Genomic DNA, 24,907 nt, shown 5'->3' with positions numbered 1-24,907 from the left:
TGTAATTGAATTTAGATAATTGACTTTGGAATTGTAATTTCCATGAAAATTCTATAAAAATCATAATTTAATGCAAAACTGGGGAACCATGTTACATTTCTATGTACAGTTCTACACAGTTAATTATTAAAATATGTTTCATATCAAGCTTTCCTACATTTTACCATTTTAATGAATTTAAATTTAGGGGTATAGTGAAAGAAAAAAAGGTTCAGACACCCACACCAAAAATATTAAAACCTTTATTTTGATTGATTAGGAATCCTAACAAGGAAACCAATAGATAGGAAATAAATTAGATGGATATTTGTTTTTAGTGTATTTTACAGCTGATTTAGGGCACAATAGCATAAGAGATGCTAACAGAAAGCTAACACAAGAGGAAGGTTAACTTTTATTAGGTTATTTATTTCAGGCTAAATAACTGTGATTGATTTTAATTGAACTTTAGTAATTGGGAACGTAATTGTAATTGACTTTCTGAGGATAAAAATAGTTGTAATTGAATTGTAAATGAAAAAAATGCTGGTCACTGTAATTGCAATTGAACATAGGTAATTGCAAACATAATTGTAACTGAAAATAGTAATTGACCTCAACCATGCTTGGAGAATCAGAATTAAAAAAAAAAAAACTTTATTTATCCCTGAAGGGTAATTAGAAAGGCAAAGAGAGGCATATTAAAAAAATTAATTGGAAAATAACAATAACAAAAACAGCACTAATAATAATAATTACAACAGACCATAATCTTCTCACCTGGGTTTCTGTCCAGCTGTGAGGCCAGCCGAGTGTTGGAGTGGTCCACTCGTTTAGTGCTGCGTGAACATTAGAAGTAAAGACATTAGGGGCAGAACACTATCCACGCTGTGCTGTCTTTCCTTCGCTATGTGCTCATACTTGTAATCTCTTTCCCAGAACCGAACAGGCCGAACGTAGGAGGTGATGAAGATGGCGCTGCCCAGGAATGGGTTGAGGGGAGTGGAGAAAACGGCTGACACCACAGCCTGGACGAACAGCATGGCGGAGTCTGGAGACGCTCGAGTCAAGGTTTCAAATCACCACAAATGCATCGATACAACTCGTTCAATATAAAAACCAAGTTTCCAGCAGTGGAAGGATACGAGGCACGGCGAAGGGCTGAGCGAAGGCGTGGAAGGCAGAGCCCCATGTAATCTGCCAGGGAGCGATGTAGGTGTAGACAAAGTGCAGCTTGTAGAACAGCTCCCACAGCTGTGAGGAACAACAGATAAAGAGCAAACGCATATAAATTGTGGTAACAGCAAACAGGTTTTATTCCCCTGAGTCCGAATATGTGCTTGGTTTTCAAACAGAGTCTGAAATTAACCCGCTGGAGGCTTTGGGAGCTAGGAGGTGGGGCATGGTGGTGGGCTCTCCAGTGATTGGCTCGAGTGCGCACATGACTGTGGTGTGCAGTGATTGGGTCTGGTGCGCACGTGACTGTGTTGGCTTCGGTTTTGGCTCTGGTTTTTATGAAATAATTTCTTAACGGTATCATTGCAGTCCAAATACACAGAGATAATTGAGGAACAGACATCTGCAGCAGATGCCTCTGAGGAGACTGGCAGTTGACAGTCGAAACATGTCAGAAGACCAAAAAAAAGGAAATATTTTAGAAAAACTAGTGAACAACAAATGAATATAATACACAGAGGCAAGCTCTAATGGCCTCATGCAAAGGATTTTCAATATTCACGAGTGGTGAAATAACCAGAAGTTTGGGTCTAAAATAAAACTGAAGAAGTTGCATAAACAAAGTTTGGTTTATTTCCCAAGAAAGAGCAATTTTTATACTATACATTAAAACAGAAATCAGATTTACATTCCCACATGCAGTTATGGCCCAATGAAAATAGTAAAAAAAAATGATTTTTTTTTCAAAATTTAAAAGACTTGTCAACTAGGATTGGGCATCGTTTGGATTTTAATGATTCTGATTCTCGATTTCGATTCCTGTTCCAAACGATTCTCGATTCAGATTCTTTGAGTTGTGCAGGTCAACAGGTCACACATTTCACAGGATATTTTTTTCATTTGAAAAGGTCTTTACACAGGCCATTTTTATTAATTCCCTTAGTTGATAGTTTAATATGGTTTCTGTACTGTAACTAGGGTATTCAATTACAAAGGTCCCAACTGTAACTGTAAAAGTGAAATTTGCTGAAATAAAACTACAAACAAGCTGTCAGCAGTCTAAAAAACAAAGAGCTACAGCCCAGGTAGATGTGAAATGAAATAAAACAAACTCAAACCCTGGAACAGTCATGTGACAAATCAATCAATAGTTCTTGTTGAGAATTATTATTATTATTCTGGATACAGTGGAAACAGAAACTAACCACTTTAAAAAGAAAATAGACTAATATAAGACCTCTTTACATGGAGTATAAGACAAAAGAGCAGTGGAAACTTTGGACATTTTTGAATCCTTAAATCTGTTGATTAAAGTAAAAGTGCCCCAAGTATTTTTCTTCTTTATGTACATATGTAAATTGTATATGACTGCAAATAATGTATATGTTTTAAATAAATGGGTAAATGTGTGAATTGTTTATATTGTAATTGTTGTATAGAGTGCACACATCAATACATTTAAAAAAAAAAAAAAGCAACAACTCCCGCGGTCATAAGGCAGCCCCTCCCCCTCTACAGAGAGACGGCAGCAGCAGAGGACTGTCCTATACTTCCTCATTTAGCGGGGCTAAATTAAAGCTTTTAACTTTTTGAATACGCCTACACTCTGGGTGAACTCACCCTTTAGTAACTACCTAAGTTGATCATTTAAACCGTAGAAGCAGCACTGTCTATGATACAGCCAGAGAAGAAGTAATCAGCGCTCTCTCTCTCTCACCTGTCAGCCTATGGTCAGCAGCTCCGCACGCACGCACGCACGCATGCCCCGGACCCACCCACCGATCCGTAGATAGCAGGACAGACCTACCAGGCAGCCGACGGCAACCGCAAGCACCGGAACAGCAAGCGCCGCCCCCCAGCAAACAGCATCATCTCAAAGCGCCCAGCAACCCTGCCCCAACCCCATTACAGACGCCAGCACCCCCCAGCGCGCCCACCCCCCCCACATCAGCGAAGCGGGCCGCCCCGGGCCCGCACACACCAAGGACAGCCCCCAAGGCGACCATGAGACGAGACAAGGATCAAGCCACACCCATAGGGAAAAGGCACCCCCACTAAGCAACAGGGAGCGGCCGGGCAGGAGAGAAGCCTGCACAGGCCCGCAGGGCACCACAATACAACGCCCTCTAAAGGGAGGTGGCCCCGGCCCCCCCGGCAAGAGAGGACACCATCAGCCGCCCAAGCAGGGCCATCCCGCCACCCACCAATCGACAAGCGGGCGAACCCAAGCACCCCCAGCCAGGTCCCGCCAACCCACACCAAGTGCCACCAGCAGAACCCCCCCCACGGAGGCCACCCCCGGCCACACACACGCCGACACGAGACACCCCCCCGACGCCAGCACAGTCCAGAGGACGGCGGGTCCCAGGCCACCCGCCAAAGGCAGCGCGGCGCCACACCGAACGGCAGCCAGCTCCTGGGTGGACGGCAGGAGAACGCCCCAACCAAAGACCCACCTCCAGGGAACCCCCGCCCCGGAACAGCGCCCACGGGGCCCGGCGCACCCAACCAACAGACCAACCACCCCCAACGCGGATCCGCCAAGGCAAAAAGTGTTAATCCAATCAAACTAAAAATGTACAGTGTGCTTATTGGATAATGAAGGAACAACTGGTAAAAAATTCAGAATTTTTTAAGACCGAAGTGCGTGGGATGTCCTGAAAATGTTTTGAAATGACATGGAATGACCCAATATGTTAATAACTTGGAGACTAACAATGTACTAACGACACACATTAGCTCGATGCTAAAAACCACTATGTGTTTTTCTCACCTTGCTGAATATGATAGACATGAGGAAAAGGTCGAGCAGCAGCGTCTCTGACAGGTGACGGTAGTCAAATTTGAAGAAGAGGACGGTGAAGAGGATGGTGATGTACTGGTAGGTGGGACTGCTGTAGGAGGAGCGAAGCAGCTTCAGACCAGCGATGGTGATCATCAGAGCGCCCACTCTGACAAACCAAACATGGACAGAGGAGGTCAGTGAGTGGACTGGCTTTGGCAGCTGGAGATCCATCAGTAGCACATCCCCTACTCTGTGTCCAGCCTCTTGGGGCTGGCCAGCTCCCTAGCGCTGCCACTCAGCTCGTTGAGGATGACCAGCGGGTAGAGGACGTTCTTTTCCACGAACAGCAGCCAAACATGAAACTTTTCAAACCACATGATGTGAGCCGCGTCTGATGGGAGAACACATAAGAGAATTGGCACAAAATTGGCTATCTAGCTATTAAAACAACCCCAGGCGTGAGATTCCCTCTATTCAGGGAGCCACTAAATCAGTGTTTTCCAACCTTGGGGTCGGAACCCCATGTGAGGTCGCCTAGAGCTTAAATGTGGTTGCCTGAAATTTCTAAAAAATTATGATAGATTTTTTTTAATTTTCTTTAATTATTATTTGTTCTCTTTTTTTATTAAAACAACACAATCTTAAACAACTGTATTTCTACACTTTTGACTTTCATTAAAATGCAGTAAAAAAAAAAAAAAAAAATTATATCTGAGCTCAAACATGATCAAAATTTAATTCTAGAAAAAAATGTCTTTGGGTAGCCAGAAATTCTTGTTATTAAAATTGGGTCACAATCCAAAAAGGTTGGGAACCACTGCACTAAACACGGTTTCTTTTAACTTATATACAAAATGAGAATTTTTAAAATGTGTTATTACATATTCATTCCATCATTATGTTCTATATATTGTTTTTTCATAAAGGGGGTACATGGATTCAGAAATAAGAGAAAGGGGGTACATGAGCTAAAAAAGTTTGAGAATCACTGATTTAAACAACAGATTTCAGTATGTAGAAATGAATGGTATAAAATCACAACAAAAAATATTATCTTGTTGAATTCCACAAGGCTCAGTTTTGGGGCCTAAGCAGTTTATAATATATTCAAATGAAATTTGCAGTGTCCCAATATTCAAAACTAATTATATTTGCTGACGACACAATCATTTTTGTTTTGGACAAGATATTAATAATTCAATTTCATTAGTAGAAAACAAATTGAAAAAATTAGAAAAATGGTTTAAAAAAGCAAACTTTCCTTAAATGAAAAGAAAACAAAATGGATGTGTTTTGGATAGTGGAGGACAGATTAAACTTTGAAATTGAGTCTGAATGGAACAGAAATTGATTGTGTCTATGAGAACAAGTCATCATAGATCATGAGCTTTGCCGGAAGCCGCACATAGAACATATTAGCAATAAAATATCTAAAACTATTGGCATTCTACATAGAACAAAACAAACTGTTTAAAAAAATCTAGAACAATAAAACATATGAATATAGTAAGGTTAAAAGTGTTAGAGATTGTGTTACGAGCAAGAAATAAAAGGTAATATATATTGGGTAATATATCAATTATTAAACAAAGAAAAGGAAAATATAATTTAAGAGGGGTTTATATTTTTGAACAAAGTCAATTTAGAATAAATATTAAAAGAAGATGCATTTCTGTTTACGGTGTTAAAGTTTGGAATGAACTTGAGGATTCGGTATGTTCAAAAAATATTTTAAAAACAAAATGTTTTGCACCTTTTTGAAACCCAAGTTGGTAAGCTGATGAATAGCTCTGTTATTGATTTGTTTCTATTGTGTTCTTCATATAATGCTGTTTGGGGATGGGCTCCGATAATCAGTTACTGCTTCAGCCCATTCCATTTATGGTTGTTTAAAATAATGTTTATTCTTTGAATTGCATATGTTGGATGACAGCCAAGAACCAATAACTACTAATCGTTTCATGGTCACAGTCAGACACCAGCTCAGCATTTCACCTGAAATAATTTACCTCTCACTTCAAACTGGTAGTACTCCTTGGTTTTGAGCAGAGGGTGAGAGAAGCAGTACCAGGGCAGTTGCTTTCGGACTTGAGGCAGCAGGTAGTGGGTGAGCAGTCCCACAGCTCCCAGCAGGGCATACAGCACGTAACTGAGGAAAGGCTAAGAGGACAGCCACGTTAGAAACCACACATGATTTCATTCTTCATATTCAGTGCTGGGCTCTGTGAACACTGGGAAATCATAATTTCCTTTAAAATATATGAAATCTATTATTCACAAATCCATAGAATGTTCCATTCCATCACTGCAGAAAGCACTGAATGTTACCTTTGTGCATGGGCAGCTCCAGTATGCATATTAACAGAGGTCAAAAAAGTACTGATAAATCCTACTCAAGTAGAAGTACTGTTACTTCTTATCGATTCGATTCCTTGCCTATTCTCTGATTGATTCTCATTGGGTGAGGGAATGAAATGATACAAATAGATTTGTTTGCTTTAACTCTTTATTACATTATCTTTGTCTCTTTAATTTCCTGCAGGGATATCTCTCCCCTAGTTGTTACATGTGACGTCATCATCCGTGTGTGAACCAGTGTGAAAGAGCAAACTAAAAACAACGATCAGCACCACTGATTACTAGTTATGAGGACATAAACTGGCGATGAGGTGTGTTCTTGCTGAAGTTTGTCATTTTAGGGAGAAAACTCTGTGCAAGAAGCAACTTTTGTGCAAGTGTACAGAACCCGGAAGTGACTAGCGTAGCAACAGAGACGCTACAAGCACAGCACGGAGGACAGCACAGCTGTGGGTGGAGGAGGTGGATTCTCCGCAATGGACAGCAAACAACTATATGGTGGAAGGAGCTTGACTTGGTGCGAGCATAAACACACAATATACATGAGCTGGGGGAGTTGATTGTTACGTATTTGCGACGTAAGAGGAACCAATATGTGGAATTGACAGCGAAGCAAACAAACGATTCCTAGGAATTGGATTACTGGGAGCCGGTTCTCAGAAAGAACCGGTTTATGATTCCCATTCCTAAGTACAAGTATAACTAAGTCATACATAAAATACTCAAGTATAAGTAAAATGTAGCTGAAATAAATAGTATTCAAAGTAAATGTTACGAGTTACTCTCACCCCCCACGTTTATTTTTGGTAATAAATCTTGCCAAGGTTCCCTTGCATACAGTAAACACATCATGTATAAACTTAAAAAATAAGAGACCAAATCTTACACAATTAGAACTTAATATATTTTTAATAAAACATTCTCAGGCTCTAAGTATAGTTACATTTATCAACTCTAGAACTGAGAAAATAACCTCCATTCAATGCTGTTTTGCTGCAGTGCGTTACGTTTAATCTGATTGGTCGGCTATGATGTGATGCTTTTCAATGTTTTCTGGTCATTTAATTTTTTGTAGTTTTTTGTAGTTTCAATTTCGATCATTTTAAAACAAAAAATAATAATTTACTCAGTAACAGGTGGGTGTAACAAATTACTTCACTTCTTTTAAGACGTACTTAGGTACAAGTAAAATGACTGTTTCAGAAATATACTCAAAAAAGTACAAATACCCATAAAAGCAACTCAATTACTCTAAACGTAGGTACGTGTAAACTGTTACTTTCAACACTGGTGGGAAGTTAAGAAATACAAATTTAGTCATCGAAAACTAAATGCAATGACTAAAATATGACTAAAACTACATGCTTTTTCATCAGAGGACAGAAACCAACTCCCTGTGTGTACCTGCAGCACTATGAAGACGGTGCTAACGTGGATGGCGAAGTAGAGGACGGCGATGACCACGCAGACGATCAGGTCCGACTGCAGACGTTCATTCTGCCCACGTTAGAGGACATGTTATGACTGGGATCAGGGACTGAAGCAAAGAAACTCACACTGGGAACTCACCACTGAAGCCCGGAGCTTCTCTGGTAGCGGGTCCTGCACTTCTGATAAAGGGTCCTCTGGGTTTTTGTCTTTTAAATTTGGCAAAAGTTTGGATTGGATCAGCGAGCTGTGAAAATCACAACAAAAAAAAAAGAGAAAAGAAACACAGTTGGAACTGGTTTGAAAAGTGAAATATGACTACTTATATTTCATAAAAAGTGCATCATCGGGCAAGGTTTGCGTGAATATTATGAAGGAAATAAAAATAAAAATTCTTTGAAATCTTATACAGGACTATAATAGAACTAAAATAGAGCAGAGAATACATTTAAATAAATTTAGAGTAATTTCTAAGATATTTTCACGACAGCAGTCATGGCTGTCGCACCACAGGATATATGGAATACCCTGAAGTCATTTAGTAAGTAAAAAAAAATAAATCAGAATGAGAAACTTTTTATAAATTTAAACCTTTTTTTAAACTAAAAGAATATTAAGGTGTCACATACGTATATAGCATATATGAAGCCCCAAACACCATCAGTAAAAAAATAAGAGGTAATCCAAAATAATCACAAATATGTGATTGTATCGGAGAATCACGTGATCAACATTCATGTCAGCATTAGAATAAAGACCAATCAGAGCATTAACACAGAGTTTGTGTTTTTGGATTTATTTTGTGCATTTTTGTTGACTTTGTATATTTTTTGCTCATTTGCATGTTTTTCTTGTTGTTTTGTGTGTTTCTGGAATCATTTGGTGATATTTTCCTGTTATGAATTTGTAGTCGTCTTGAGTGTTTATGGAGTGATTGTGTATATTTGTGTACATTTTGCTTTTCTTTTATTATTTCCTTTACTATTAAAAGCTTTGGCAACAAATTTCATTATTGATTTGTTGCGTCGTGGGATTTGTCACTGACCTTGATGCAGAGCTGTTTGATTCACCTGCAGAACTGTGTGCGCGCGCAGTGTTTGTGTGCGCACAAGTGTTATTGTGTGTTTGAGTGTGTGCGCACGAGTGTTTGTGTGCACGCGCACACACAAACACACATGTGCGCCAGTGTCTGTGTAGAACTTGAGTGCGTGTGCATTTGTGTGTGCGTGAAAAATACTTTTATTCCAGTTTCATCAGCAGGGTTTAAATGTGCTTTATAGATAAACTGTGTTTTTAAAAAAAAACTGATCAAACAATTTATTTATAATTATATATCGATTATAATTGATAGTTGCAGCTCTATCGTTCTGTGTAAATTTGTGCGTTTTATCACCCAGGCTCACCAGTTCAAAGCAGTTAGATGAGGACACTTTGTGTGGGTGTGATTAGCAGCAGATGTTTAACATACACACTGACACCATGGCATGCGTTCTACAGAGTCTATGTGAACTTACAGCAGTGCAGACGGGTCGCTGCTCTGCCGGCTCAGATGGTAGGAAACAGCCACCAAGAGGCCACAGAACACAGAGAACAGCACAGGGATGTGATGAGGCTCCCACGTCTCCTACAGTACACACAAGCACAGAACATGTTCACCAGTGGCGCTGGTACATTTTTCTCCAGTAAGTAAATAAGTCATATTTATTTATATAGCATCTTTCACAGACAGATAAGTCACAAAGTTCTTTACATATCAGATCATTCACACTCACATTCACACACCAATGGGACAGAGCTGCCATGCAAGGCGCTAGTCGACCAATGGGGGGCTACAACTCCAAAATAAACAAACAAAAAAAAGGGTTTGTGCAGCTTTGAACAAATAAGGAAGGAACATTGCAGTCACAAGATTGCTTTAAAACTAACCACATTTATTGCCACAGAACCCATAAACAAGCCAGAAAAATGTAGTTTACACAATAGAGTGAGTGAATGTGTGTCAAGGTTAATATACTTTTTGAAATTTTATTTTTTCATTTTTTGTTTTAGTTAGTTTAACAAGTAATTAAATAAAAACGGGGGTGACAAAGGAAGTGGTAAACGAATATATATTATTTAAGACCTGACAAAATATAATTTATCACAGTTACTTTGTTCCTAGTTTGTTCATGTTTCATTGCCTTATCTGTTAAAAGTCTTTTAAAAAGGTCAGTTAGCCAGACCTTAATTCTGTCAGAGACTTCAATGAATGATTTCATTTCTCTTTCTCCATTTTAATTGTCTTTCTATTGTCTCCAACTCCCACAGCTTCACCTGTCAATCAGATACTTTATGACGGACGACTGGGACGCCAGCCCCTCCCATGGTGGGAGGTGGTGTTGTGAAACTGAGCGGCTGCATTCAACTCTGAGCGCAGAGATGTGCGCCCCAAGACAGCCTAATAGCTTGTATTGAAGAGGAGCTACTGAGCATGTACAACTTTTAACGAGAGTGAATGAGTAAAGATTAGTGCGCCCCAAAGCAGAAATACGTTACCATTCAGACACAGATGAACCAAATAACTTTACTAATCAATATCTATTAGTTTTATTTTATGTTCAATATCTATTAGTTTTATTTTAGTTTATAGTTCATCTTAATTCAATTTAATTTTATTTCTAATTAAAATTTAATGCAATGTTAATTTTATTTCTAATTAAAATTTAATGCAATGTTAATTTTATTTCAAATTAAAATTTAATGCAATGTTAATTTTAATTGAATTCTAATAAAAATTTTATGAAATCTTAATTTAATTCTAATTTAAATTAATTTCATTTTAATTTAATCACAAGTGAAATTAATTTTATTCTAATTTGAATTTAATTTTAACTTAATGATTTAAATTTGATTTTGTTTAAGTTTAAATTTTATTTCAATTACATTTTAACTTAATTTTAATTTAATTATTTAAATTTAATTTAGTTTTAGTTTAAGTTTAAGTTTAATTTAAATTAAATTTAACTCAAATTTATTACATTCAATTTAATTTTAAATTAAATTTAACTCAAATTTATTACATTAATTCAATTTAATTGTAATACAAAAAACAGAAAAATTACTGTATGATGCTTCACTAGAAATTAAAAATATCTTGAATCATGTTGCAAATGAACTCTCCACCTTGCAGTATCCCTGTGCACTCAAACGAGCTGAAGTCCTTCACGTGTACAGATTTAATGTGAATAACGTACCTTTAACGCTCCGTAGCAGAAACCATAGAGCAGAGCGACGGTGACGAGGCTGCGCAGGACGCTGTATAGCGCTGACAGGAGGCTGGTGGAGGCTGCAAAGGCGAGAAAAAGTCAACGTTGGTCATTTATCAACGGAAAGTTTTTCCGATGGTGCCCACGGCTGACTCACCGTTGCCCCCAAAAACGTGGATGTCCAGCTGCTCGAAGAGGTACATGACGAATGTGTTGACTTGAGGAAGCAGGCCCACAAAGAAGATGATGGGGAAACACAGAGTGAAGACTGCAAAGACACAGGCAGGAGTCTTACACACTGGAAGCTATTTTTAAAGGGGCAGTATTGTGAAAAAAAAATCACTTTATAATGCTACAGTGATATACATCCCTTTAGCCTCATTCAGAGGGCCAAAGTTGAAAAAGTTCTGTTTCCTCCCTCCCTTGCTATTCCTTCAAACGGGAGACTTAGATTTTTCTCGCATTATGACGTCACATCCCGTAAACTCCTCCTCCCACCCTATATGTGAGAATGTGAGCTCCACCCTCTTAAACTACCTCACAGGTCAAACTAACACTGCGATTTAATATAAAATATACATCATACAGTACTTTATTGTCATATACAGTATGTAAAGCTATATACACAAAATGTGTTCTCTGCATTTAACCCCTCCCTGAGGAGCAGTGGGCAGCCATGGTGTAGCGCCCAGGGATGAGTTCCACTTTTAGTAGCCGTAATACCGCCTCGTATTGCTTTTGACATAATCTGACGTGTTTGTGACACAATGCGATGCAGCGGTTGGACAAAACAAATGATTATCACCTTAAATGTACTATTCCTGTAGTTAATAGAGATGAAGAGGAGAAGAAAGTTGCTTAGCAGCACAACACTCAGCTGACTGACTCTGCTGCTGCTACACGTACACACACACACCCTGAAACAGCGCAGAGACAGACTCACAATAAAAATAGCCGCTTAAATATCCATGTGTTTTACTGTAATGTGCCATTTTTTAGCTGAAAACTGCACTGTACGACAAATCTACTTTGTTATTCAGGAAACAATGAATGTAGTCATATATTATTCAGTCTCTACTTTATTTTTAAGTGCAGTTCCACTGGTTTTGTTTTTTAAAACATGTACTAAATGGTTTAGAAAACAAGGTTCCTACAGGTTCAGTCACATTAACTTCAAGACTTTTTAAGAATGATTAATGCCATTTGAAATGAAATTTTAGACCAACTTCACAGTAAACACAATTGGGGAGAAAAAAATGTCACATCAATTACATAGAGTTAGGGTCCATTTTTTCCAGTGTCTAGTACAGCCGTGAAACTGGTGGCCCTCAAAGTGAACACACAAAAAAAAACAAACTAATATAATAAAAATCACTCAAAAGACACAAGTTGACTACAAAAATAGCCAGAAATCTATGAAACAACAAAAAAAAAAACATTAAAAAAGCCATGAAGAAAAATCTTCGTTGAATAGGTATACAGTATATTGTGTGTTGAAAGTTGCTACAAGCATGACGTGCATCTGCACAGAGTCCAGCTGAAAACACGTTACTGTTTTGTAGTTGGTTCCGCCATCATGACAGCATGATGTTACAATAAATTATTATTTCTTTAAACCAATGTTACCATTTATTTTGAAATATGAGACTAATTACAATCATAAAATCATACTTATTATGTGTTAAAATGTAAGATTTCTGAATAATTGTTTTAAGACATTTAATGTGAATTACAGCTTTATTTTTAGATTTATGAATTGAATGCCTTTTAAGACTTTTTAAGGAAACGCACGCACGCACATGCACACGCACACGCACACACACTTTCATAATCATTTCACTAAATCAATAACCATTACCTTGAAGATATAACCTAAATTATATGAAGCATTATGTCTTACTGACTACAAGTACTGACTTTTACTGTAATTGAGTTGCTTTTATTGGTACTTGTACTTTTTTGAGTATATTTCTAAATCAGTAATTTTACTTAAGTACGTGTTAAAACAAGCAAAGTAGTTTGTTACATTTTTACATCCAACTGTTACTGAGTAAAGTATTATTTTTTGTTTTAAAAGTATCAACAGACATTGTGAAACTACAAAAAATGAATGATCATGCAACAATCAAATGCATCACATCACAGCCGACCAATCATATTAAAAGTAATGCACGGCACCAAAACAGCATTGAATGGAGGTTATTTTCTCAGAACATCACCAGAAGAAGAACTAGCTACTGCTGCTTATGTGGACTGAAGTTAACCACGGACGATATAGGAGACGATCCAGAGAAATCACTACAAGAGAGAGATGAATGGATGATGATGATGCATCTTTGACATATTTGCATTTAAATATAGGAAAGCTGACAGTATCATAATGTAATGTAAACTTTGCCTGAAGCCTACCCAAGCAAATGGATGTTGCAGTGTTCAGGACTTCTGCGTCAAACATGGGTAAAAATGTAAAGGTAAGAAGCATTCACTGCTAATGTTGAGCAAAAACTGTATAGACCCACTCCCAGGATTACAACATCGTGTTGTTAAAACTAGACGATGAGTTACGTTTCTTAATGTACACAGAAAGTTTAAACAGAAACAAACGTAATATTGCTTTATTCCAGGCAACCAGACTCCATTAGAAAAACATTAATTTTGGGGGAGGGTTGGGGTCAATTACATTTTGCAGTTACAATTATGTTTTCAATTACAGTTCAATTAGGATTACGGTAACCTGCATTTTTTCCAATAACAATATAATTACAATTATTTTAACCTCAGAAAGTCAACTGCAATTACGTTGTCAATTACTAAAGTTCAATTGCAATTAATAAGTACTGAGCCTGAAGTAAATAACCTAATAAAAGTAAATCTCCCTCTTGTGTTAGCTTTCTGTTAGCATCTCTTATGATAACGGGTCCTAAATCAGCTGTAAAATACACTAAAAACAATTATCCATCATCTAATTTCTTTCCTATCTATTGGTTACTTTGTAGGCTTCCTAATCAATGAAAATACAGGTTTTAATATTTTTTAAATGGTAAAATGTGGGAAAGCTTGATATGAAACACATTTAAATAACTGTTTACATATGTGTAGAACTGTACATAAAAATGTAATATGGTTCCCCAGTTTTGCGGAAAATTAAAATTTGACCGTAATTATAGAATTTTCAGGGCAATTACAATTACAAAATCAAATATCTAAACTCAAACACAATTTAATCACGATTACAAATGCAACAGATTTTTAAAATTACAAGTATAACTAGAATATTTCCATTTCCTGAAGAAAATGCAAGTAAGGATGCATGTGCTGACCCGCGTTGCACTGCTTTAGCTTAGTTTTAGCATTAGATAGCAATAGCATGAATTTGCATTCGCACAAGCTAGTATTAACTAACATTTGCATTAACTTGCATTAGTTTGCAAACGCTAACATTAGAATTAACTTTCATTAGCATTATCTAGCATTAACATTAACCTAGCATTAACATTAGCCTAGCAATAACGTTAAGCTAGCATTAGCCTAGTATTAGTATAGCATTAGCATTAATGCTAATCTATCTTTAGCATTCGCCTAGCATCAGCATTTACCTAGCATTTGCATTAACCTAGCATTAGCGCTAATCTAGCACTAGCTAAGCATTAACCTAGCAATAGCTGAACATTGGCAATACAGTTGAAAAAGGTTAAAAAGGTTGAAAAAAGTTACAAAAGGTTCAAAAAAATTTAAAAAAGTGAAAAAAGTGGAAATGGGTTGAAGGTAGTAGTTGAACATGTTAAAGGTTGAATGGTTTGAATCAGTTGAAGAATGGCTAGGGATAACGGGGTTAAAAGTTAAAAAGGTGAAATTTCCAATAGAAATGAATGGGAAAGAAGAAATGTAATAAGTCAAAAAGTTTAAAAGTACAAGCATAAATCTCAGGAAGTTTCTAAACAGTTTGATATCTTATTTGTCAAAATCAGGCAAAAGGGTGTAGGAGGAGCTAATGCAGATGGAAAAAACACCCAGATAACAATAGTGAGGAATGATGCCTCGTGTATCCTCACTATTGTTATCCGGCCATGATTGTACCCTGGGGGTACCCGTACCCCACTTTGGGAACCTAGACAATAGAACACACGGGGGGATACGAACCTATGATGAGGTCCCTGGCCGAGGTGAGCACGAGGGAGCTGGTGAGAGCCACTCCGTACAGAGTGAAACGAGACGAGGTGATCCTCAGGCTGCTGTGGTGGAGCAACCACACCAGGCCACAGCACAGGCAGAAGTAGACGGGCCGACTGTACGCAATGATGCGGTTATGACCCTGCAGAGCACAAACAGTCATCAATGCATTCATCAATATACACATCTAATCTACCTATAAAAGCAAGGGAGGTCTGTGTGTGTGTGTGTGTGTGTGTGTGTGTGTGTGTGTGTGTGTGTGTGTGTGTGTGTGTGTGTGTGTGTGTGTGTGTGTGGAGCAAATATCTCCCAGACGAGGTGCGAGTTCGACCTGAAACTTAATCAACGGGTTCCAAATACCCCAAGTGTGTGTATCTGTTATTTTGGAGTAATTTGGTCATTTCAAAATGTTTATTTTAATTTTATTTCACTTCTGGACGGCCCCAAAATGAAACCTATTCAGCCCCCTCGCACGAGCTCCCGTGGACTTCTCTTTTCTCTTTTGAGGAAAAATACTTTTTTACTGTTCTTTATTTGGTGATAACATTTTTGAAACATTTATTTTCATGTTAGTTTGACCGTACGCTATTTAGATCGGACAGACCTCACCCGGAAGTTATTGACGGCAATGGCTGCTGTGTTGAAAGCTGCACATTTCTCAGCAGCGCACGTGTATGAGAGAGAACCAACGGAGGAGATTTGTGTCTAAGGTAGAGAGTCACAGAGTCTCTCATAAACAGAAAAATACACCAAACAACAAAAATATGAAAAATATTTATCCAAAAAGTACACAAAATGACAACAGAAATGCATTAAAATATACAAAAAGGCTCCAAAAATACACAGGATTACTCCAAAAAACACGCATTACAGAAAAATACACCAAACAACAACAAACATGAAAATGACTCAAAATACACAAAACTAAATATTTATAAAAAATACACAAAATAACAACAGAAATGCACAAAACTACACTAAAAAAGATACAAAAAGATTCCAGAATCACACTGCAATGGCAACAAAAAACAATAATTATACAAAAAATGCACAAAGACAACATAGAGAAAAATACACATGACTCCAAAAACATACATTACAGAAAAATACATCAAAGAAAAAAAATATAAAAATGAGTAACAAAAACAAAAATTATACAAAAAATACACAAAAACAAAACAGAAAGATACAAAAATACGCAATTATAGCCCTTATGCTCCCACATTAATGCATACTTCCGACGGGCACTGTACTAGTCTAACTAAAAAGCAAGGGACGTCTGTGTGGATGCGTGTGTGTGGAGCAAATATCTCCCCGACGCGGTGCGAGTTCGACCTGAAACTTAGTCAACGGGTTCCAAATACCCCAAGTGTGTGTATCTGTTATTTTGGAGTGATTTGGTCATTTCAAAAAGTTTATTTTCATTTTATTTCACTTCTGGACGGCAGCTTTTGACCGCATAGTGTAAGGGGGCACTAGCACACTATATGTTGAGAGACGACTTCAATCCATCTTGATCACAGTTGATTCGCCTTCCGGTATCCATTTTGATGGCGAAACAGATGAACAGTGATCAACTGCGACATCTAAAAAAAAAAAAAAATCTATCGGCATCCACGTTAATCAATCTTATTTTAGAGTAATTTGGTGTTGCAAAACGATATTTTATAATTACGGCTCCATCAGTAAGAGCGCAGTGTTGACCGCGCTACTGCCGGTTCCGGGTTCATAAAGTCACGGTGTTGCAGTTTGTTGGGGTTAAAAAAAAAAAGGTCAATATTAAAAATGTTTTGTACCACTAAATGTCATTTAAGTTAATATTTCATAGTTATTTAATATTATTCCCGTGATTCCAAACTTCCTTTAAATCTTGGGTCACGAACTCACAACGTTTTTGTGAACGTAAGGGTCCACAACACAGCTCCACTATGATTATTGTTTCTGGACGTACTATTCTGGTAAGTAAACATGCATTTTTATCCGTGAATACAGCATTATAAATGCTCATATTTACACCACATAAGCAAAACAAAAACACGTGAGGATTTTACTCCGGAGCAGAGCATCACATGCTGCAGCAGTCAAGTCATTTATAGCGCACAGGGAAAATCCCCGGAAAAACATGCAAAGTCCGTGTTAACATGCACATAGTTCTAATGTCGGCAGTTAAGAAAGTTAAGCTAAGCTAAAGCTTATCACATGGTGCTCGAGGTAATACACCTAGACGCTGCATCCAAAGAAGGAGAGATGAATGATGTGACTACATATTAGTCTTTCTTATTATTGTTTTAGCTTATAGTTACAGGTATTCTCATTGTATTATTGATATTACCTTGATATTTTATACTGGTTTTTTTATTATTGTATTATAGTTACTGGACTATCATTATATTTTATTGCTATTATTATAACTATTACTACTTCTACTATTAATATTATACCCCTATCTAATTGTACTACTACTTTATTATTGTTATTCTTATATTCTTATTTATTATTTTTATAACCATTACTATTACTACTTTCACTATTAATATTATATCTCTATCTAATTGTACTACTACTGTATTGTTGTTATTCTTCTTATATTATTCTTTGTTTATTATTCTTTTATCTTATAGTTCCTGGTATTCTCATTGTATTATTATTATTATTGCTATTACCTTATTATTTTATGTTTATTATTGTTTTTATTATTGTATTACAGTTACTGGATTCTCTTTGTTATTTTGTTATTGCCATTATTATTATTATTATTATTATTGTATAATTGTACTACTACTGTATTAATGTTATAGGCATTATTATGACCATTATATTTTAAAACTCCTTTTTAATTATTAATATTTTATATTATAGTTACTGGTATTCTCATTGTATTATTAGCATTGCTATATTATCATCATATTACAAAATCATTATTTAATATTTTCTTTATTGTTTTTTATCGTATTATTGTTACTAGATTCTTATTTTATTACTTTGTTATTGCTATTATTACTATTATTATTATTATTATTATTATTATTATTATTATTATTATTATTATCATTATAACCATTACTATTACTATTTTCGCTAATACTATTATATTCGTATCATCATCTTTATTATTATCAGGGCTCTACACAAACTTATCCAGTGGTGGCACTGGACTTTCTCTGTTGGTCGAGGGGGTGTACAGTATAGCCATGCATGCTGATGAATAGTTGATTTAACTGACGTACTGTGGTTTTGTATGAGGTAAAGATTGACAGCGACTCAAGATGTATTTGCAAAATGTTTTAGCGTCAATGTTAAGTTTTTCTGTAACAAGCAGTGGCTGAAGTAATTATAATAATAATAATAATGGGTCCACAACACGGCTCCACTATGATTGTTTGTTCTGCGCAAGGGTGAGTCTTTCTTATATTATTCTATGTGCTAAGAAAGATGCTAGCAGCTACAATGTAAACACACACACAGCTGATGCACGTTCGTGCACTACAACGAGATGAAAATACTGAACTCACACAGAGCCGTTTAGAGAGTTGCAACTTTGGTGTTGCAAAACGTTTATTTTTCGTGGTACTTCTGTGTCTCTCTTAACAACCTGCAACGGATTATGTGCAAGACGTGCGCGAGAGATAACGCATGGAGGAGATGGATGGAGAGACACACACACAGTATTTATAATAAAAATATACTAAATGAGTAAAATAAAACAAAAAATAAACAATATTTATACAAAAAATACACCAAATGACTCCAGAATCACACTACAATGGCAACAAAAAACAATAATTATGCAAAAAAATGCACAAAAAGACAACAGAAAGATAAAAAACAGAATGATTACATTAAACCACATATGCTCCCACATGAATGCATACTTCCTACGGGCACTGTACCAGTCAGTGTTATCAACAAGTATTCACAAAAAGGAAAACACTAGTGTTCATTTTGAAAGGAAAAGTCTGTTTTAGTCTTAGTTTTGGATGAGTCATTCTATGACATTTCAACAAATAGCCCAGGCACTTCGGTCTCAAAAATCCTGACATTTTTACCAATTGTTCCAAAATTATTCAATAGGCACATCAGGGGTCACCAACCTTTCTGAACCTGTGAGCTACTTCATAGGTATTCTATAGTCTGAAGGGCTACCAGTTAGAAAAGGAAGGCGAGCAGTAGCTTAAAAATGTAGGAAATGTTTAAGTTCCAACATGCACCACTTCATTTCTCCTAATGTATGCAATTGTTTCATTTTTAACTGATTGTATAACATGTAACATTTGTAAAAGATAACAATTATGTCGTATTTTACAAAAATCCAAAAAAAAAAATATTTTAAATCTATCATATTATATATAACATACCACTGACCATAGACTAAATCTGAAACACTTAAAAACATTGGTCACAATGTTTTCGTGAAAATAAACATTTAAAGATGGTTAATTTATTTAACGCCTAAATTGCAATTAATTAATTACAAGGATAAATAACACGCTAAAAAAAATTATGTTGAAAATCGCTTTTTGTTGCACTCCAAACAGTGCGGAGCCTTTCTCATTTCAAGAGTTCCCAGTGTTATGGCAATTATTATATTCATCATCATATCGTCAAATGTATGTTCATGTGTACAATTTGTCATGTTTTAATACATGATGACTGCATTACTCTTTGCATTTTTGAACAGCTGAATCATGTTAGATTAAACAGTACAGATCGTATTGTACTCAGTGCAACACAGAGTCTCTGCTGAAGGCCAAACTCAAACTCACATGCAGATATACACGCACACACACACTATCAAGGATAGATAAGAGTGGCGCCCAATCTTCCTCATAATATACACGTCTTCATCATCCTCAAACGTTTCCACTGTGGGGCATCTGACTCCCTCCTTCTCCTCACCTCAGGGTGGAACTTTTTCTGTTATCTGTATAAAAGCTTAAGCTGTGAAACTGTTAGTTAGTGAGTCTTGCCTTTTTGCTCTGCCAGGAGCCTTTTGACCATCCTTGTTGGGGCCTGCTTTTCATTCTTTCAGGATGGAAGCTTCTTTTTTACTCCTTTTTCATTTAATTTTATAATAAATCTTTTTTATAAATTCACCAATGCTCCGACTGGACTCCATCATTCAACCAGAGCAATAAATCATGTCTCCAAATGAGGTCAACCGCAAATTTGCCGTGACACCAGTATGCCCATAATACTGATGCACCGGCTACGATACAAGACAGGAGACTGCCGACCTTCTCAGCTTCGTTTGCGTTAATTTTGGCCAAAATAAAAACACTGGATGTAAAACACAAGCCTAGTTGTGTGCAAATCGAGCAAGAAAGAGTTTGCCTTATCACCGGAGTTTCGCAGCTTCCACTATCACCTCAATGCTAAACATGTAGCAGCTAGCACTAACAGTTAGAGCGGACACTCGGACAGTGCTAACCGCAACATGCTCGGTGTTGCCAAAGCTGTACAAGATGACAGAGTTGAGAGTAGGGCTGGGCGATATGGCCTTTTATAAATACCGCGATATTTTTAGGCCATGTCACGATACACGATATATATCTCGATATTTTGCATTACCCTTGAATTAACACTTTGATGCACAAAATCACACCAGTATGATGATTCTATATGTCTACATTAAAACATTCTTGATCATACTGCATTAATATATGCCAATTTTAAACTTTCATGCAAAAAAGGGGATATCACAACTAAGTCAAAGTTGACATAACTGTATTTATTAAACAGTGAGTGGCTCAAACATAAAATTGTCAACAGAAAGTGCACGTTCTGTGCAAAATTGTCACAGAGACATTTCAAAACAAGACATTAGTGCAGGATGCAACTCACATGGCATTTCAAAACACAAAATTAAAGTGCACTTTTTGTACATAATGCCACTACAATATTTTAAAACAAATAGTGCCCTTTTGTGCATGTTGTCATTAAGATGACATTTCAAAAAAAAAAAAAAAAAAAAATCAAAAAAAAAAAAAAAAAAAAAGTCCGCGAGTTTAACGGTATGGTCATTTTCAACACCGCACAGACTACAAGCTGCGATATATCGAGTATATTCGATATATCGCCCAGCCCTAGTTGAGAGCCAAAATGCGAAAGTCTTAATGTTTTTTTTCATTTGTATTTTCAATTATTGGGAGATTGACATGAGTACACATCACCCTGATGATCAAACTAAAGGTGCAGCAGCTCTTGCGACTAGTCTCACATAAATATACTTTAATAATATAAAGACACTTTGTTATATATCAATCCTTTGATCTGCCACAATATTGTAATTTAAATAAAAAATAACTCAAGTTGAGGGCATGTCTTAGCGATTTTTAGGTGTGATTAAAAAAGAGATCAATTAGATTACTTAATTAAAGATTAATAAATTAATCGCACCATTTTTTTTCATCACTTGACAGCACTAAATCTAATACTAAAACTTTATCAGGAGCATAAGTACTTAACTCTACTAAGTACTAACTACATCTGTCATATGTATTAATCTTTATTGATTTGAATCCTGGAAAGTAATTCAGATTATAGATGGAGCTCATTGGTAACTAGAGCTCCTGAGGGCCCATCACATGGTCCATGCGGGCTACCTGGTGCCCGTGTTGATGACCCCTGCTTTATACTATAAATCAAAACAGATTAGATTTATTTTTTTACTTTCCCACATGCAGTTATGGGCCAATGAAAATAGTAAAAAAAAAAAAAAGTATGTTTTCGGATTTCAAGAGACATATGTGACTAATCATTAGTAATGTGAACAGTCTATGTTAAATCGAACAATTTCAACAGTAGTGCTACTTTGCATTTCCAGGTAAAAATTATATAGAAGTATGTAGTATAAAAGGCACCGACAATATCCAAGCAATAGGTGACAATTAGCGACTATATTTATTTAATTTGGGGAAATCTTGTCAAATAATTTGAGGATTTTGGAAAAATTAGGTTTCTTTCAACAATCTGAGAGCAAAAATGACTTCCATCATGTTGTACAGGCATGGAAAAACTGCCGACCCCTGCAGATATTGTAGTTTCATTGAATTTATGACAAATTCAATGAAACTCCACTTGAAGAATTGTTAAGTTCTACTTCCAAATAAATCTGTGAAATGTTATGTTAAGTGTGTTATTTTGCATGGATGCCAATATTCATGTCTGGGTTAATACAGTGATTTAAAATTACGCCCAAATTCTGCTTAATTTAGAAAAAAAAAATTCATTAAAGGTTAAAATTTTTGGAATATTAGCTAAAAGTTCCCGTGGAAATTTTCCAGATATTTTACGCCCCTTTTGCAACCCTAGTGATATGTCCACAACTAAATCATTTAGTCATTTACACAACGATACATGTCTTCCCCACCATTTTTAATTTTACCCTGGGGGAAACATGGATATTTTAAAGGAAAGGATTTGGCCCCCAGGCCTCAAGTTTGACAAGTGGTTTAGCTGATGAATACTTACATGACGTGGAGAGGAAGAGTCTGGTTGAACACTCTGCCCGAAAAAAGCACATTAAACTTTTATTTAACAAACACAAAGTGATTTGTTTACGTCTAATTGGAAAAAAACATCAGCAGAAACTTTTGGCTTTTTATTTTTTTTACTTCAGTCTTTATAATCGTCGCTCTGTAACTTATACATCATGATTAAACAGATGAAAACAATACGTACTCACCTTTAATAAGGAGTACTGGCAACTTGCAATGACAAGGCAGAACTGAAAGACCCAGATGTCAGTGAAGAAGCCGTGAACGAGCAGCACCGAGCCCAGAAAGGCCACGAGGACCGCCAGCAGCACGGCCAGCGCGTTCTCCAGAACCTCTCGATTCCTGAGAAAAACAAAGCCACACACTTTAGAGCTTTCTAAAGAAGTCATCTTTGAAAAACATCAAGGAAAGAACAGCATTGGGTCACATATGTAACACACATTTGTTACAGCTCTTAAACAGTTCCGTTGTTATTGCTATGTTGAGCTAGTGTTTGTTACACTTTTATTTCTAATTTTTGTCTTTATATACAAATTTCTAAATTGTGCAAATAAATAAATAAATAAATAAATTGTCTCAGACAGATTTCTAAAGCAATATTCTATACTACAGAAGCCTGTTAATAAAGTGGGTAAAATAACTATTATTTATGTGCTGAAATTTGAATTTATAGGAAAAATATATTATGGGTGAAGCTGATATCCGGAGTTTCTGAGAAATCTATGTTTATGTATGATTCTTTTGAAATGTGAAAAAATACTGTTATGGCAATTATTATATTCATCATCATATCATCAAATGTGTGTTCATGTGTACAATTTGTCATGTTTTAAAACATGATGACTGCATTACTCTTTACACTTTTGAGCAGCTGAGTCATGTTATATTGTATTGTATCCAGTTAGATTGTATTGTATCTGCATGTGCAAACTCACATGCAGATATACACGCACACACACTATCAAGGACAGATACTGGGTGACTTTTTTCGGCATGTACAAAAAAGAAAAAAAAAAAATGAAAAAAAAAAGTGAATGTAACCATGTCGGAAATAAACTGAATAAATAAAATAAATAAATAAAATAAAATCATCATGCTTCGACTGGACTCCATCATTCAACAAGAGCAATAAATCATGTCTCCAAATGAGGTCAACCGCAAATTTGCCATGACAATACCTAACTAGTCCTTTACTATGGTCTACTGCCAGTGGTCATTCATATACATTAGCGTATACAAGTCCCTCCTTCGTCCTATAGACCACTATACAAATGGAAACGATCACCGAGTGCGCCCAGCCAATAGGCTTCAACTTCCTGTTTTTGAGACAATCAATCAAAGTGAATGCGGAACTGTGCACGGAAACAAGGCCGCGAGTCTTAACAGCAAACAAGTAAATATGATTTTAGCTCCTATCTGACCCATAGACGTATATCAATGCGACCTTGTTATGTTCCGCGATGCAAGTGCAGAAAAGCAGAGGCGTGGCTTCTGGTAGATTGCAGAGGCAGTGGGAGGAAGTGAAGCTGTTTCGGGCGGGAGATCGAGACATTTCTCAGAAACGCCGGATAGCAGTCTTAACCCGGTTGTGTTCCTTCTATAGTTTTATATCTGTTTTAATTATCTAAAAAGTGCTTTCATCATTATAATTTTTTTTTTAAATTACATCCAAGTATAAACTTCACTTCCTTTATAATTAGACTCATCAACATCTTCATATGCCACACCTGTGAGGTGGGATGGATTATCTCTGCAAAGGAGAAGTGGTCACTAACACAGATTTGTGAACAATATTTGTGAAAAATTGTTATTTTATGTATGAAGAAATTGTTTTAGATCTTTGAGTTCAGCTCATGAAAAATGGGAGCAAAAACAAAAGTGTTTGAATGGCCCCATTTTACAGGGTAGAAGAAAGCCGAGGCTGCAGCACCGTTAATCCCTCTAATTGCTAAGTGGCTGCCTGGCAGCATGGAGTGATGGGTCATTAAGCAGGAAGCAGACAGAAGGGAGACTGTAGACAGAAATAACTGATCCAACCCACAAACACAGCCGTTGTGCTCTCATATTCAGGACAGACATCTGCAACACAGACAAGTGTAACAGAGAAATGTGTAACACAGACAAGTGTAACACATACATCTGTGATACACACATCTGCAACACAGACGTGTAACAGAGAAATGTGTAACACAGACAAGTGTAACACATACATATGTGATACACACATCTGCAACACAGACATGTGTAACAGAGAAATGTGTAACACAGAC

General features: G+C 36.5%; 1 protein-coding gene across 3 annotated transcripts in view; it reads right to left on the bottom strand.

Moving 5' to 3' along the window:
- The window catches only part of pcnx1 (pecanex 1), a 102,845-nt gene that overhangs the window by 34,376 nt on the left and 43,562 nt on the right, over positions 1 to 24,907 (bottom strand). For all 3 annotated transcript variants that reach the window (XM_028442533.1, XM_028442535.1, XM_028442534.1), the window contains 14 exons: positions 22,826 to 22,979; positions 22,612 to 22,644; positions 15,112 to 15,283; positions 11,129 to 11,239; positions 10,960 to 11,051; positions 9,241 to 9,350; positions 7,868 to 7,973; positions 7,703 to 7,795; positions 5,950 to 6,100; positions 4,190 to 4,331; positions 3,929 to 4,106; positions 1,125 to 1,233; positions 901 to 1,030; positions 760 to 818 (listed from right to left, as the gene is read on the bottom strand). In XM_028442533.1, coding sequence (XP_028298334.1) covers positions 760 to 818; positions 901 to 1,030; positions 1,125 to 1,233; positions 3,929 to 4,106; positions 4,190 to 4,331; positions 5,950 to 6,100; positions 7,703 to 7,795; positions 7,868 to 7,973; positions 9,241 to 9,350; positions 10,960 to 11,051; positions 11,129 to 11,239; positions 15,112 to 15,283; positions 22,612 to 22,644; positions 22,826 to 22,979 — 1,640 coding nt within the window. The remainder of the gene's footprint in view (positions 1 to 759; positions 819 to 900; positions 1,031 to 1,124; positions 1,234 to 3,928; positions 4,107 to 4,189; positions 4,332 to 5,949; positions 6,101 to 7,702; positions 7,796 to 7,867; positions 7,974 to 9,240; positions 9,351 to 10,959; positions 11,052 to 11,128; positions 11,240 to 15,111; positions 15,284 to 22,611; positions 22,645 to 22,825; positions 22,980 to 24,907) is intronic.

The sequence above is a fragment of the Gouania willdenowi genome, unplaced genomic scaffold, assembly GCF_900634775.1.
Source record: "Gouania willdenowi unplaced genomic scaffold, fGouWil2.1 scaffold_55_arrow_ctg1, whole genome shotgun sequence".
Taxonomy (NCBI): Eukaryota; Metazoa; Chordata; class Actinopteri; order Blenniiformes; family Gobiesocidae; genus Gouania; species Gouania willdenowi.
This window is presented reverse-complemented; position numbering and strand designations above follow the sequence as displayed.